The sequence below is a fragment of the Ailuropoda melanoleuca genome, chromosome 10 (assembly GCF_002007445.2).
Source record: "Ailuropoda melanoleuca isolate Jingjing chromosome 10, ASM200744v2, whole genome shotgun sequence".
Classification (NCBI taxonomy): Eukaryota; Metazoa; Chordata; class Mammalia; order Carnivora; family Ursidae; genus Ailuropoda; species Ailuropoda melanoleuca.
Genome location: NC_048227.1, coordinates 7925176 through 7941795, shown reverse-complemented (window position 1 = coordinate 7941795; position 16620 = coordinate 7925176). Strand labels below are relative to the sequence as shown.

The 16620-nt window shown below is 50.7% G+C and overlaps 1 protein-coding gene and 1 long non-coding RNA gene across 7 annotated transcripts in view; one reads left to right on the top strand and one right to left on the bottom strand.

Annotated features, from left to right (window-relative positions):
* The window catches only part of LOC105240491, a 15255-nt gene extending 3756 nt beyond the window's left edge, over positions 1-11499 (top strand). The window contains exon 3 of the long non-coding RNA XR_004628374.1: positions 11353-11499. This is a non-coding gene — a long non-coding RNA (uncharacterized LOC105240491). The remainder of the gene's footprint in view (positions 1-11352) is intronic.
* The window catches only part of CUX1 (cut like homeobox 1), a 358600-nt gene that overhangs the window by 93481 nt on the left and 248499 nt on the right, over positions 1-16620 (bottom strand). For all 6 annotated transcript variants that reach the window (XM_034669958.1, XM_034669957.1, XM_034669959.1 and 3 more), the window contains exon 9: positions 13069-13117. In XM_034669958.1, coding sequence (XP_034525849.1) covers positions 13069-13117 — 49 coding nt within the window. The remainder of the gene's footprint in view (positions 1-13068; positions 13118-16620) is intronic.

Genomic DNA, 16620 nt, shown 5'->3' with positions numbered 1-16620 from the left:
TTTTTTTTTTTTTTTTTTTTTTTTTTTTAAAGATTTTATTTATTTATTTGACAGAGAGCAGGAACACCAGCTGGGGGAGCGACAGGCAGAGGCAGAGGGAGAGGCAGGCTCCCTGCTGAGCAAGGGGCCCGACTCGGGGCTCGATCCCAGGACCCTGGGATCATGACCAGAGCCGAAGGCAGACGCTTAACCCACTGAGCCACCCAGGCGCCCCATGTCGGCTAATTGTTACAAAAGGACCGAAGGAGAGAAACAGAAGAGAGCCTGCCGGGTACTTCTAGGTCAATCTAGCTGGCCAAGGAGCGGGTTTGGCAGCCTTCAGCAATCCTGCTGCAGGACTGTTCAGCCAGTCTATCTCTGCACGCCGACCAATTAGGATATTTCTAACAGCAGGGACTTTTGCCCACGGTGGTGCTGGTGGCCACCCGCCCTGCTTCTCCAGGGGCGCTTGGAACCTCGCTCCATCTAATTCCCACGGTGCCTGGCCAGGCCTGTCTGTGCTCATGCGGCTGAATTCAGAACGGCCTGCCGGGCAAGGCGGCAATGTGGCCGGCGTGGCGACCGGGGCAGAGGTGATTCCCGGCTCAGGCCAAGGGCAGGAACTCTCCTTCTCAGTGTCAGATTTCTGGATGTGCCACTCCAAGTTTTTCTGATAATCGTGTCTTTATTACTGAAAAGTTTACTCTTCTCTTTCTAGTCGGCTAAGCCCTTGGGCATAAAACCTCCCCAACCCTGCCAGGAATGAGGTGTATTTAACATATTTCTAGTCTCTTGGACGAGGAAAAAGCCTTCTTAGCCTGGTGGAGAAGCTGTTTTAGCAGCAGCCAATGATGCCGTGCAGCCACCCTGCCCCGCCTGGGAACGCTGGCTCTGCGCTGTTCCAGAAACACCAGAGTCCGGGCAGGCCCGGGCAGTGGGTTCACGGCAAGGCTCTCACACGGGCATTTAGCCACAGGGTGCACGGCGCTGTCTCACCAGGGGCGGGTGGCTCAGGGAACACGGGGTCTAGCCGACGAGGACTTTGTCCTCGGCTGCCCTAACTTCTCCAGAGCTTCCGAACTTCGTGCGGTTTCCAAGTTCACGTACAGAGTCACTCTGTGGCCTCTCCATGGCGGTCACAGCCTTTTCACCACATTTGGCTTGACTTGGTGACTTCGGCGCAACTTTCTGGTTGTTTAGTATTTTATTATTTGTTTAGGATTTATGCCCTGAGGACATCAAAAACAAAACAAAATGAAACAAAGCGAAACAAACAAAAGGAATTGAGGTGGTTCATGCAGCTAAACAGGCACAGAGCAGATCAAAAATAAAAGCAGGCCTAAGAGCCGCTGAAGGACTGGGAGCAGCCGCCGGTGGGCTGCTGGGGGGAGTTCGTTCCCACGGTGGTAAATTTAGTCTCATCGTTGGCAGCTGAGGCTGGAAAAAAAAGGGGGCGCTGTGCTGGGTCAGCCCCGCGCTATGGCTCGTGTGCAGAGGGTCTCCGGTCTTCCTGAGGACCACAGTCCCACCAGATGAAGCTGCCTTTCCAAGAATGGGCACCAGCGATGCCTGGCGGAAGGCTCTGGTGTTTTCTGACCTGGAATGCCATGACACAGCCATCTCCTTGTTTCTGGGGGGCTGGTGCCCTCGCTCTTCGCCCCCTTGCTGAGGCCAACGAGGCCAGGGTTCTGGGTGGCAGCTGGAGCGGTCTCGGGGTGTGGGATCCAGTGGCCACTGTTTGCCAAGCCCCCGAGACACTTGCTTTGCTGGCTGCTGTTGACTTTCTGTACTTTTCCTGCGATGTGAGAGTTGGTGCTGACAGCACGGAGAGAAGTGACGCCGGAGGGCACATGACACGACGAGCGGGGACATTGCCTGCCTCGGGGGGTAGCCCTGACTATAAGCCTGGACGTGGCCGCTGCCTGAGCCCTCACGGGCCGAATGAGGACCAAGGAGGTGACAGGAGCCCAGGGCCCAACAGCGTCCACCGCACGGGGTCAGGTGTTCAATCATCAGCTATTATTTCTATTATTAGGGCCCTGGCGGCACTGCCTCAGGTGGTCATTACTCTTTCCCCATCTGAAGACTGGAGGTGTCTAGGGAAAGGTGACTAGAGACGTAGCTGGGCTGCAGCAGTCAGCGGGAAGCAGTGAGCAGCACTTTGATTTAAGGCGGCTTCCGTCCGTCAAGCTACCAAAATGCAGTGGAGTCCCCCGTGTGTGACACTGGCTGGCCCAAGGCACAGCTCTGTATGTCGGGAAAGGCAGCCTGAGCTGTGGGTCCGGGGTGTGTCTTCATCCTAAAGGGAAGCCCGCGGGGGCCTCCTGGCCTCCACCCAACTCCTCGAAATGCCTGAAGAAAGGGCAGTAAGGAATGCTTTCCCTCAACTCAGCCCCTGAGGGAGGACACATGAAAATGCCGATATAGGATGCTGGCAGCTACTTCTAGACCTTAAAGTCTGAAAAATGTGATTTATAAAATATGGAGGAGGCATGGTGGGGTGGGGCAGAGAGAGCAGGCAAAGGCAAGAGCCTCAGACAGCTGCGGCTGGCGGGGTGGGTGAAGGCCCAGGGGGAGGCTGGTGAGGCCGGTCACAGCCTGGCGTGAGATGAAGGACCTAGGCCCACGGAGAGGTGGCTGTGGTCAGACATTCTCTAGGGAGGCGTGTTTTCGCTTCCCCCATTACCACGGTGGAGACGTGATGCAATCCGGGCTTTTCCCAGTTTACCCATTTCAGGTGTAGCCTTTGCGGTCCCTAGTTTTAAATGGTGGTGGTGGTGGTGGGTGTCTGATCCAGTCTTCTGCCCAACTTGGCCCTGCTCTTTGTGTCTCCTACTCTATGTGTGGCCATGAAAACTCAGGCTTGCGGCCACCAGCGATGAGCAACTCCCTCCAGGGACAAAGCAGCCACACAAGCTGGCAATGGGCTGAGCCTCCAGGTAGACCCTCGGCTTCTCAGAGGGGGGACCTGGCTAGGAACACGAGTCTGTTCGCAGGCAAGCCCTCCTTCTATTGCTTTGCTAAGGCTGCTGGAACAAATTACTACAACTTTAGTGGATTTTAACAACACACATTTATTATCTTATAGCTCTTGGAAGTCAAGAGTCTGCAATGGGTCTCACAGGGCTAAAATCACAGTGTGGGCAGGGCTGTGTTCCTTTCTGAGGCTCTGGGGGAGAACCTATTTTCCTGCCATTTCCAGCTTCTGGAGGCCACCCTCATTCCTCGGTGCGTGGCCCCCTTCTCCATCTTCAAAGCTAGCACAGGGCTCTGATGTGGCCTCCTCTGCATCTGAGGACCCTGTGATTACACGGGGCCCACTCACACACGCCGTGTGTGAGGTGGGGTCATCTCCCCACCTCCAGGTCAGCTGTTATCAGCCTTAACCCCCCTATGCCAGGTACACTACTGTATTCACAAGTCGTTGGGTTTAGGACGTGGCAACTTCGGGGGCCATTTTTCTGGCTACCATACTCAAGGACACATAATACCACATTCCAACATTTTCGAGAAGAAGGCAGGCTCTCCTTGGGGATGACCTCTCAGCCTGCTCTCCTCAAGGCCCTGTACTCTGGAAGGAGAGATAAAAGAGAGGGGAGGCTAGCAAGGCCAACAAATGAGCCTTCCAAAGGGATGGACTCCACTGCTCTGGAAAGCACACAGCCAACTTCTGGTCCAAAGCAATACCCACACACGACTCCAGAGAACAGCCAGAACCCCAGAGGTGACCCTGCTTCAGCGATTCTGCACAAGAGAGCTCAGGAAGGTCTACTACAGCTCAGAGATGAGACACGTGTTGCCCTGTGTCCCAAGCTGGCCCTGTACTAGTGACCAGAGTCCCTGTTTAGAACCACCTAACTCTAAGACCCCTGTGTTGGGGTGAATGAGGACTGGGTTAGAGTGACACTAGGTCACCTGCCACCCTCAAGAAAATTTCCATGCAATCAGGTACACTGAAAACATCACACAACTCCCAACCCAGAGGCCTATCCCTTTCAGATATTAGTTTGGCTCCCAAAGACCCAAGGGCTTAGCTAAAACAGTAAACATCATCATCGTCGTCGTGGACGTAAGTCCAAAGAGTTGAGCACATCACCTACTGGTACACCCGCTTATTTAATGTGAAAGAACTACAGTCTCAGAACCTTTAAATACCTACAAACACGGCAGGATCTTATTAAAAACAACCTAGAATTAACAATGGCCATTAAGAGGAATGTTCCAGTTAGAGAAGATTATTTAAGCAGCGCCCTTGAAAGCAAGGGTTCCCAAATCAAACAAATTGAATGGGGTGCGTATTTAACTGCCAGCCAGAGGTCTCAAGATGCTTCAAAATTCCAAAACCGTTTCATTGCAAGGGTCATTGCAAAAGGCTAATTAATCACTGGACACAGGTTTATCCACTTTGGGCTTCCTTTTACAGAGGAACCAAAGACATTTGGGTCTACCAGTAAGACACATTTTGTGCCACACTAAAAAACTTACTATGAGAAACCATATTTCTAGAAATTATACGACATATTTATACATTCGCCAAGCCACAGAACGCTGACGTAAAAATTAAGGATTACTTACTTCTTCATTTCTACTAGAAATTAAAGGCTCCTAAGGGTTAAAAATTCTAATATAGGTAATTAAAGTACTAGAAATGATAAAGGAAACATCTCCATATGCAAGGAAAGTAAGAAGTGTGTTTTTAGTCAAAGAAGGTATGATGAGAGTGGAGAGGCATTTGTGTTGGGGGAAAAGAAAATGATTTTATCTTAAAGTGAGGCTGTTTACTTCAGAGTGGGAGAGAGGAAAAACACAGGGTAAAATCTGAATGTAAAAAAGTTGCAGATCTCCGGAAAAGAAATCTTTGGAAAGAAATTTTCCTGTGTGGCCAAGCTAGCGAAAGTTAGGATAAACGTAATACAGTTAAATGGGTTCTAACATCAGAAGTCATCTGGTGCAACATCAGTTTGGTTTTCTCTATTTTTATTTTTTTTAATAGATTTTATTTTATTTATTTATTTATTTATTTTTTAAAGATTTTATTTATTTATTTAACAGAGATAGAAACAGCCAGTGAGAAAGGGAACACAAGCAGGGGGAGTGGGAGAGGAAGAAGCAGGCTCCTAGTGGAGGAGCCTGATGTGGGGCTCGATCCCATAACACCGGGATCACGCCCTGAGCCAAAGGCAGACGCCCAACGACTGTGCCACCCAGGCGCCCCTAAATAGATTTTATTTTTAAGTAATCTCTATACCCAGTGTGGGGCTCAGACTCACCGAGCTGAGACCAAGAGTCACGTGCTCTACTGAGCCAGCCAGGGGCCCTGGTTTTCTCTTTTAAAAGGTCAGAGTTTTCTTGAACTGCTGGTTTGCTCTTGAGAAGCGTCTGTAAAAGGTTCTTCTCTACCTTTTAAGGAGCCTGCCTGGAAAATGAAGATTTTGTGTCTTGTCAAAATAATTCCCTGGGCCTTTATCAGGCCTTTGATTCCTTAAGAAAGCTGTCTTCTCTACTAAAAGAGCTAAGTATTTGTTTGTTTTTTAAACAACTATTTAACTTCCCCTATTTGTCTTCAAGGTCTTCTGCTGTCACTACGGTTTAATAGGGGAGTAAGTATTGTGTCACAGTGACCTATGATCCTACCTGACCAAGTGTTTTAAAATCCTTTGATATTCACTTCTGTGAATCAAATGCTAAATGAATTCTTTTTGACTCGGAGCTAACTTTGAGATTTTCCGGAGGGTTCCTGGGACATCTCAAAGGATCTGTTCTCTCACCTTATAAAAAGGGAGATGTTAAAACTAACTCGGCTGATGTGGTTTGTTAAATCACATGGGAAGCCGTGTACTGAGCCATCTTTATGCTGTATTTGTGAAGTTATTTAAGTGTTTCAGAAATTGTGTGAAATTCCTAGAAATCAGGTTGGTCTTGGTATTATGTCACGATTCCAGGTATTATCTTAAAATGTCATACATCACAGAAATGACTACAATTCCTTATCAAATGAGCTCTCAGCAGATCTTTAACAATGGACAAAAGTCTTTGTCATTTACAGAATTACTGTTTTACTCAGATGCTTTTGCAAAAGTTTTCCTACAAAAGTGCATCATCTTCATGGGGTTTTACGGAAAGGACTGTGACAAGTCCAAATTTTAGATAACCAAAGATCATTAAACTGAACTGGGTAAGAATTTCCAGAACTTACGGAGAAAAAAACCAACCCAAAACAACTGTATTCAAGCAGAATGAGGATTACTAACAAGGAAATGAATCGACTGAGGAAGATGACTAATTTTTATGACTTCTTGTTTGAAATACTGCTGTTTCACTTCTCCAGATTTAAGGAAACTTTTCTCAAATAGCAATTTGGCAATTTTTACATTTTTAAACGAAAATGAAACTTACTTTTTCTCTCAACCCAATCCCTCCAGGACTCAGAAACTTTATTCTTTTCACGGCAATATAGTCAGCTTTTGCATCAGTTCAATGAGCATGTGTGCTCCTCGTAACAGGACACAGTTGGAAATGTTGGCTATCTTACCAAGGTTTGTTTTTTTTTTTTCCCCTTAAAGATTTTAATTATTTATTTGACAGAGAGAGAGGCAGGGAGAGAGGGAACACAAGCAGGGGGAGTGGGAGAGGAAGAAGCAGGCTCCCAGCGGAGCAGGGAGCCCAATGTGGGGCTCGATCCCAGAACCCTGGGATCACGCCCTGAGCCGAAGGCAGACGCTTAATGACTGAGCCACCCAGGCGCCCCTATATTACCAAGGTTTTGACCTGCTTGTCATATTTGAGAGATATGCATCGACTTGGATATGACCAAATAGCTTTAAGGAACTAAGGTTGACTTTATGGGGCCAATAAATAAAGCCCCTTAAAAAATCGACCTGGTACTTTGCTTATAAGGTTCCAGCTTTGAAAGCATGGAGGAGCTTATACAGTCAGTCACTATTCTTGCTGCACTTACATAAATAATCAGGCCAAGTTGAATGTAAAATTACTTTTACTATGATTATCGGTAGTAAAAAAAAGAATAGAAGAATAGGGGTGATTGCAGAGAGAAAAATTATGTTTGTACATGTGTAGATATCAGATGCTAATCCTGTTAATTGTCTTTGAGGTTTTTTGATAAAACCCGTAAACTGGACTGGATCCTGAATTCTTCTAGTTTCCTCAAATATCTGGCCATGACTCTCAAAACTAACGTTTCTAATTTTCTCCCACCTTTCTGATTTGGATTCACGAGAAACAAAGACTGCCCTTGAATCTCCTTGGAAGGGACGAGACCAGGTCCTCCTCACTGCCTGGCGGGCTGACTCCAGGGACCTGAAGCTTGGGTACAGATCTCACAGCCAAAGAAGGCTCCACCCAATGGCTGGTCTTGTTCAACACAGACCTCCTGCATGGAATGACTAGGAAGAGAAGCAGCTGACATTGATTAGGCTGCTTCTCCCCAAGATGCTGGATGGAGACCTCATACTTGAGCTGAACATGAAACCCTTTCTTCTTCCCTTTTGTTCCTTGACTCTGACATTAGCCTGGAAAGATAACACCATCATCCATATCTCCCAGGCCACTGCTAGGAGCCGAGGGTAACCTTTGCCTTTCAGACTGCTGGATTTGTTGTAAAGAACTCCTACCTGTCCATTAACAATGTCACCTTAGTGGGAATGCTTTGTGGCCAGACAGGGTTGATCTTTGCCTGTGGCGGTTATCATTCTCCCTGGGCCTGTGCATGCCTGGCTGGCTGGTGCATAACTGGGCAATGCCTCTTGGGTTATCTAATGTGCTCCTAACTGTCCAAAGGCTGAGACACCTCAATGGTCAGCCTCTGAGTTTCGAGTTACAAAGGACCCACTGGGAGGCATTGGTGATTCAGGATTTGCTTCCTTTGGCCAGGCCCTGCTTCCCTGGTTAGCAGTAAATGCCAGTGAGGTTACAACCAGGAACCTCTCCTTAACTCTTGAAAGTACTGGGGACTCCACTGCTAAAGCAATAGCTGCTCAATAAAGACCCTTAGACTCTCTGGCCAAGGTGGTTCTTAATAATAGGAGAGACCTTGATTATCTTTTGGCTGAACAAGGGGGGTGTCTGTGCTGTGATCAACACTACTTGCTGTACCTGCATTAACACTTCTGGGGGACGTAGGGACTTGTTTACATAAAGCCACTGAGCAAGGCCACCTGGCTTAGAAAGGGGACTCTTTCAACAGGCTGTCTCTTTGACTTATTTGATTTTGAATCATTTGGGTCTTGGGGACCATGGCTCCAAAGTACATTCCAGAAACTGGGAATTATCCTGCTTATGATAATCATAGTAACCTCCCTGTGCGTTACATTCCCTCAAAAGCTTTAAATGTGTGTTTGAAGTCACTGTCAAGCGAATGATCTCAAGACTTGAACGTCAGAAAAGGAATGAAAACAATGACTCCACTAAGAAACAGGGGGCCTGAAGTCGTGACTCTGAGACCACCACAGGAATTTCACAAAAGCATCATGACCTGGGAATACCGCACAGAAGATCGGCAAAAGCTGTGAGACTACAGAGTGGTGGCTGAGAATGGCACAAACGCCTTAAATTTTGATCACACATCTCAGACTGAGAATCTGATCAAAGGGAGGAATTGTTAAAAGAGAGACAACAGGCCCGCAGTGGAGTCACTTGTGCCAAACCCCCACATCAGCAAACCAAGATGGAAGACCTAACCTAACTGCAGTGTCAGCCTCTCCTGGGAACAGGACCTTTTACCCGTCAACCTGGAATTTCCTGGTCAGCGCTAGTGAGGTCATCTGTCCAACACACCCCTCCCGGCTCCTGTAGGAAGGGGGCCCCACCTGAAACAATAGGCTCTTTCCTTGTCCTTCCTTTTTCTGTCTATAGAAGCCTTCCATTCTGCACAGCTCCTCGGAGCTCCTTTCTGTCTGCTGGATGGGATGCTGCTCGATTCATGAATCATTGAATAAAGCCGATCAAGATCTTCAAAATTAACTCAGTGGATTTGTTTTTTCAGCAGTGTTCTCTCAGACGTGTGAATTACTACCGTCATTCTCTAGATGGGGAAACACACCAGGAGCCTGGGGGTTCGTTCAAGGTCACATGGGTTGGAAAGAGGAGATCTGGGATGCAAAGCCAGGTGTTCCCCACTGGAACCCAGAAACCTCGGTCAAAGAAAGTGCCGTCCTGGCTGGAGTTCCTGTGGCTCCTGGCAGTTTTCTCTACACTTGGCTCTTTTCCTCGGGGAGGTGAAGTTGTGCTTCAAGCTGATGGTCCTCCCGTTAGGGCGGTCTCCTCCATAAGAATCAGGCAGGTTAGCAGGAGGAGGACCGCTCACGACAAGGACCTCCTCCTGTTCCCCGCTGGGGCTCTGTGCCACCAGCAGCTCACATCAGAGTGAAGGTACAGTTGGCACAGTGCCAGAACGACCCAAGTCCCCGGATGGCTTCCTACGGGCGCAAAGCGCAAAGCTGTGGCTTCTTCTTTACCCCGAAGTCTTCCAAGTTCTGAACCATCACGGCCACCAATTAAGGCAGAGAATACGAGGGCAAGTGCCTTGAAGTTGAACAAACAGGTGTAAATGAGGCCCCGAGCTGGCGGCTGCCGACTGCTCTTCCACTTTTCCACAATAGAAACACGAGTGCTTCAGCAATAAAACAGCTTCAGGTCTCAGTAGAACATTTTGACTATAAACCTAGTGCAAAAATAATGTTATATGCCAATGAACTAGTAAATTGCTCCTCCTGGGGATTTTCCTTGATGGGAAAGGCGGCTGAACCAGATGTCTGGCTGCGCCTGCACGGGCGCGCGGCTCCTTCGTCCCCCTCCTCTTGCCCCGCCGCCTCCGCCCCCTTCTGCTTGGGACCGCCTCGCTGCAGGCCCGAGTCATCTTTGCCCTGATGTATCATGACAGCTGCTCTCCCGGCTTCTAGTCATTCCACTCCCATCCGTTCTCTGATGTTCTGCCAGGGGGATCCTTCTAGAACACAAGTCCGACATCTCACTCCTGCCCAGGATTCTCCACCGTTCTCAGAAAGAGGTCTTCTGCTCAGAGGCCTGACGTTCAAAGCCCTCCCCCAAGCCTCGATATAGATCCCTGCCTGCGGGCCCACTCTCTCACCCTACACCTCCTTGTTTTGGTTTTATGGAATGGCCCAGAATCCCCAGGGCTTACCACGCCCTTCCGTGCCTGCCCGCAACACTGTCTTGCTCATGGCCACTCAGGGCATGTTTCTCCTTGTTAACTCGTGGAGTCAAGTGCAATCCTTCCTTCTGTTCCCTCTGTGTCTGATCCCCCGCCCCACACCCTCAGCGAGGGCTGGCCCGCATCTGCCTGTACAGCTCTGGGCACCTCTAAAGAGCCAGGACTGAGAGAAGGCTTCTCTACATCCGGAGTAAGGTCACTCCTACAAGCCACCGAGCGTGCCATGGCCATGAAAAAGCCTGACCCCTTCCCTGGGCCAGCCCGGAGAGCTACGGGACAGAATCCATGATATCCCCACCTGAGACCTTCCCCTTTGTAACCCTGTCACACCCCAAGATCTGTAAATTATTCCTCTGGTGCTTGGTGTCAAGACCCTTGTCTTATCTCCCTGTTCCCCAGAGATTAGGACCATCCCCTAAACCTCCTGATTTCTTTTGTGTGAGTGTCCCTTCCCAGTCCTGATCATGGGGTGGAGCCTGAATGCACTTGAGGTCCCAGTTGTCCTCATAGCGTGGTTTCCAGAATATATTATAATTCCCTGGGCATGGACTGATTGCTGCAGACTGGTGCAGAACACCACCTCCTTCATTCTAGAAACTCTATCTCTATTAATGTAGCCTGAGGTTGCATTCATTTCTCTGGGCAGCTACAGAAGGCTCAAACTCACCCTGAGCTGTCGGTTAGAATTCGCCTATGCGTCTCCCATGCCCGCCATGCTGGTATTTCCCCAGCACAGGACTTTACGACTCTCCCACCAAATACATACTTCTTCGGCAACTACAGATTTATCTAAGTACCTACTTCGTATTTGGGCATTTTAACCTCTAACCGTCAGAGCAATTGTGCAAAGCAAGTACCAGTTATCACTCTCTCCCTTTCTTTCTTACGTTTTAAAAAAAGTTAAAACATTTTAATTATGGCAAAATACATAGAAAATATACCATCGTAACCCATTTTCAAGCGTATGCTTTTGCGATGTTAAGTAAGTACATTCACATTGCTGTTCAACCGCTCTCCACAGCTTTTTCATCTTGCAAAGCTGAAACTCTATACCCACTGAACAAGTCCCCAGTGCCCCCTCACCCAGGCCCTGGCAACCAGGATGCCACCTTTATGACTTTGATTCCTCTCTCCCTTAGCGTGTTCTGTTCGCAAAGTTCATCTTTTTTCTATTTTCTTTTAAGGAACTGCAAGCAGTTAAGAGACTTGTCTGAGGCCACACAGCCAGCAAGCACAGAGTTGGGACCTGAACCCAGGGTCACTTTGGATGTGGCCCCTTTCTCCGCAGTCCTGCCTGGTGTCTCCCAGGATGGAGACCCACCCAAGCGTGAGAAGTACGCCAACTCGGCCAAACTTCTTTGGTACCTGGGGACTGCCTCGGAGACAGGAGACAGTCCACTCGATACTTCCAGACTGCGGCTCTCGGTCGAACAACCTGGAGCTCACCCCAAGGCGCCATCAAAAGGAGAGGCACGCTCGAGACTGACCAGGGATCAAATCTGAGATGCGCAAAGGGCAACTGTCTGACGGAGCAGGGTAACTCTTTCTAGTACCCCCTTCTAAGGTCTCGGCAAAGTTGAGCAGTGCCGAGTAAGAGTAAAGGGGCCAAAGTAAATTCATTTAGCCACTAAAGGTAAATAAATGCTAACGCACATTTGTGCGGTGAAGCGGAAGTAGTGCTTGGCAGCGAGGAGCCGTGTGGACGGGTGTGCCCGGGGGCTGAGAGGGTCTGAACAAAGGCAAAGTGACCTCTGTTCTGCGTCCCTAGTTCTGAGGGTGGCAATGAGGAGCACAGGCTCCAATCCTGGCTCCGCACCTGACCAGCCACTGACCTCAGTTTCCTAGTCTGTAAAATGGGACTCGTAACAGAGGCGACCTCAGTGGGCTGCAGGGAGGGTTCAGGAGCTCAGTGCACGGGAAGTGCTCAGAATAGAGCCAGGCGCAAGTTACTCAAGAGCCGTCAGCCCTTCTTACTACCAACGGGACCACGAATACACAATGATTCTACCCGAGGCAAACCGCTAAGCTTTCCTGGGCCCGTGGCCACAGCCTGGGGCCTTCTGACGCTGAGAGATCGACCACAGCTTTGGGTGTTTCTCCCCAAGAATAAAAGAAATAAATGGGGAGACTCTTTCTTTCCAAAGCAGCAGCACCATTTGCTAAATAAAGCGCCATGTCTCACTGTTCTGTGGAGTTCTTGGGGAAGAAGTGAGGGGTTCTGGAGGGGGGCAATGTTCCAGGCAGCTGAGCATTTATTTATTTATTTATTTATTTTAGGAGGCCCCATGCCCAGTATGGAGCCCAACACGGGGCTTGAACTCATGACCCTGAGATCACGACCTGAGCTGAGGTCAAGAGTCGGACGCTTAACCGACTGAGCCACCCAGGCGCCCCAGGCGGCTGAGTATTTACAGCCACACTGTTCTGTGGAGTATTCTGTGCCGGACACGGTGCCAAGTACGTTCCCCAAGGCACCTGTGATGCCTAAGTATCAGCCAGGAGGAGGCCGTCAGTTGAGCACGTGGCTTCAAAGCACTCGACAGCAGAGACGAAGACTTCCCTACGGTGTGACTCACTGGTGCAAACTCGAGGGTAACGGCTGCTGTGGGAGCAGTTGGTCGTTTAGGAAATGGAGTAAGGAGAAGGAAAAGCGACAGCCCCTCTGCAGTGAAGCTCACCAAGGGAGCCTGGGGCGCTGGGACCACACCGAAGACCCTGCCAAGGTAATAATGCCTGGGACCTCCCGCGTACTTCTCATGACATTGGAAAAAGTGTCGACATTGGCAATCATACGGAAAAAATACGAGAGTAACTGGCCTTCAAACTCAGAAGCATCTAGCAAGATGACATAAATGGCTACGCTGTTAGGATTTTAAGCCTGAGGCCATGAAACATCCTACCTGGTTTGCTCTTTCAAGGTCCGTCATGATCATTTCAATTTCGTCGGCCCTGGGAAGGTGAGAGAGAGAGAGAGAGAGAGAGAGCGAAAGAGCGTCATTAGTTGGTAGTGGGCAGGCTCAGGGTGACCACGGTTCCTAGCTCAGCACAATGACCCGCAGCCACACAGGCCTGGCACTGGGGGAGAGAGGGGCACGTGGCCCTGTGAGGGGACTGCTCATCTGGAGGATTGTGTTGTGGGAACAGCTGCCCTGCCCTTGGGGGCTCCAATCTCACTGGGGAGACAGAGCCATCAGAAGATAAAATACAATGTGTCCTACCACGAGACTGAACAGAGTGCCCCCCAAAAACAGGAGGATGGGAGAAACTTCTCCTCAGGGGAGGGAATCTGGGAAGGCTTCAAAGGAGGTGATGTGTGAACTGGGTTTTGAAGGATGAACAGAAGTTTGCCAGGATGGACCGAACCATAAGAAGGTGGAGGAGGGGGATGTGGGAGGGCAGGAATGGAGGCTGGGGGCTTCTGCAGTCTCTCTGTAAACCAGCCAAGTTCATGGTCTTCACCTGGCCAGCTCACATACAGGGAGCTGCTAGGGTCTTTCTCTCCTTTTTTCCCTGTTTCAAAAGTACTCCCTTGAAACATTTGAAGGCAAATATATGGTTCCAACACACAACATCATGAGAGAGAGAGAGAGAGAGAGAGAGAGAGAGAGAGAGAGAGAGAGGAATGCTGAGTTCTGATAAAGGCCTAATTCCAGAAGTCTGTGGTAGGTTAGAACAGCCTACCTGGGCAATCGTGGCCCCATGTTCTGTGGGCCGCTCCCCATGGCCCCTGTCAGGAGGCCGAGGCTGAGACTGGCTGCCACCTGAGGAAAACTCCGCATGCCCGTGGCAGAGAGGGAGCACAATGTTACAGCCACAGATCCTTGCTGGGGTTCAGGGCCCGCTCCTGCGGGGGCCCCCCGATTCCAGACTCCAGGGGGACCTACAGGCCCCAGTGCCCTGCTCAGCGCTCTACACCAGGCCCTTCCATGAGGCTCTGCCCACCGCCCACCTCAGCCTACCCCTCAGCCCCAGGGCCCTGTGCTCTGACAGTTCCCACCACTTGTCGGCCTGTGAAGAGACTTGGACTGTGCGGTCTCCCTGGCTTGCCCTCCATGCCCAGGAGCCTCATCTCCGACTTCTGCCCCCACCCCCAGTGCTCCCCAAATCCTCCTAACCGCTCCATCTCAGGGAACAGTACAGTCCCTCCCCCTTCCCTCCCCCCCACAGGTTTGAGTTGATAGGTTAGAGCTGAGGGACCCGCTCATGGGGAGCTTTTTGAAGGCCAGGCTGTGGGTCTCCTTTCACCCTGATCTCTGGAGCTTCTGTAGGGTTTGGTGTCAGCCTGGAGGCCAGAGTCCTGGATGCAGCCGGTCCTGCCAGCGGTGGGCCAGTCTACTCTCTAGGACAGCTCGGGGCATCCGGAACGGGCCCCAATCTGAGCGGGTTCTTCTGTCCCTGAAACCTGCTTGTCTGGCCCTCACCACCGTCCACCCTTAATATCAAGTGTTGGCCAAACTGGACTCAGGCCCCGGCTGGTCTGTTTTTGCTCTCTGCTGCATCCTGCGCTCCCTCTGGCCCCGAGGCTCTTCCAGACGAGGCTACGTATCAACTCCCAGCACCTGACCCAGGTAACAGAGGCCTGGAGATCGGGTTCAACGTTCATTATACCTGTTTGAAATAGGATCCTGCTTTCAGCTGGGTCTCAACAAAGTCCGAAAGAACTCCTGAAATGGCTTAGTGAAATGAAGCTATTTTTAGGGCAGCTTTGTAAAGAGGGCAGTTGTCTCGGAAAGACCCAACCATGCAACCTGGGCCCCTGCAGTGAAGTGCTGGGTGCTGGGTGCAGGGGGGGGGGCGGGGGGAGAAGCCCGGGGCGCTTACATTAGGAAACATCTCAGCCAGAAACCTCCAAGACCTCTTGGAAAAACCTCGATACCGTAGAAGGGAGTCTGCTGACTACAAAGGACAAAGAAGTTGATGGAAGCGTGAAGGGTCTTAAACACTACGGAAAAGGATGCCTGACCGTCAGAACGGAGAGCTGTCACCCCGACAGCCTGCTGATGACGTGCAAACTTCGCTGGGTTCAAGGTGAAAGAAAAAGCTGACGGACTTTCCCCAAGGCTAATCCCTAATCCCATTACGCACAGTTTGGAACTTCAATCAGATGGTTATTCATGGCGTATTTACGAAAGCCAGATCCACACAGTTGACTTCCCTGGCTACCGGCAGGCCTCACTCACTCCCTCGCTCTCTCGCTCATCCCATGACCGTTTCCCAACAACTACCAGTGTCCCGGCCCTGGTCGGGGACTACAGGATGGGCCCATATAGTCATGGCTCCTGTGTATTTTGCTGGTGCCGCGTATTTGTGGGAGATGGCAGGAAAGGCATCGCTGGAACCAGATTTGCAGGCCGCCACGCCTCACTTCTCCCCGGGGCAGATCCGGGGAGCCCGCCGCACAACCTGGCGGTCTGCAGGGCAATGGCCTGCGTGAAAGGTTTCCCACTAATTCTCCCATGGGCTCCTCTGTGAGCCCCCATCTCCTTCCGTCCTTCCACAGAAAGCAACCTTTGCTTTACACCTGCTGTTTCTTTAGCCTTTCCCGCTGCCTTCTGGCTGGTTCTGCAGTTTGACCCAGATATACGTGGCTGCACCCACCCTGTAACTTCACTTTTTCTCTTTTGCTTGGTGATTCTGCTCTTCATACTTCATTCGTTTTTTTTTTAATTCCTCCGTTTCTGCTCTGCCTGGCTCACATCTTCCTTGTTTGCTGGAGTATATCCCCATGCTTGTTTTGTACCTGTGGTCCCTCTGTTTTGCTTCCGATCACAGACACTGTGGGGTGTGGGGTCTGTCATCCAGAGGGTTGCTCCCTTCTGGGGCTGATGTCCCCCTAGAGCACAGCTGCTCCTGCTGGCGGGGTCGGTGGAGGGAGGACAGAGGCAGGTTTTGCTGTGTGTCTCTCGAGAAGAACTGGAGCAGAAAGCTGTGGAGTAGGTGTTCAGTGCATTTTTGCTGCGTGCAGGGAGGACGGGGCGGGGGAGGACTCCAGGCCCCCAGAGTCCTCACTGATAAATTCCCCTCCGCCAGAAGACTTTGGCCAGGGCTCTCATTCTCAGAGAGAGGCTGCACGAGGAGCTGACAGGTCTCACTGCGTGCAGTTCCCCAGTCCTGCGGGTTTGGAGATAAGGGTGGACCTGTGGCTGCCTGCGGTCGTCCACTGGCCCACCCTTGCCTATTTTCAGCCATTCCTCACTGCTTGCCTGGCCCTGCCAGTGGCCAAGGGGCCAGTTCAGGGTCAAACACTTGCTGTAGAGAACAGGTTTCCCAGGGTCCTGGCTTCATCTAGAGGCAGGGATGGGCAAGGCTGGCATCCACATCCGGCCTGGTTTAGGGGATGGGGTGGTCTTGAGAGCCTCCTCGCAAATGCAGACTCTCGGGGTTTCGTCCCGGTGAGTGGTTGTGGGTAGTTGTTAGTGCACCTAATATCCAGAAAACGGCATCGTCTCCAA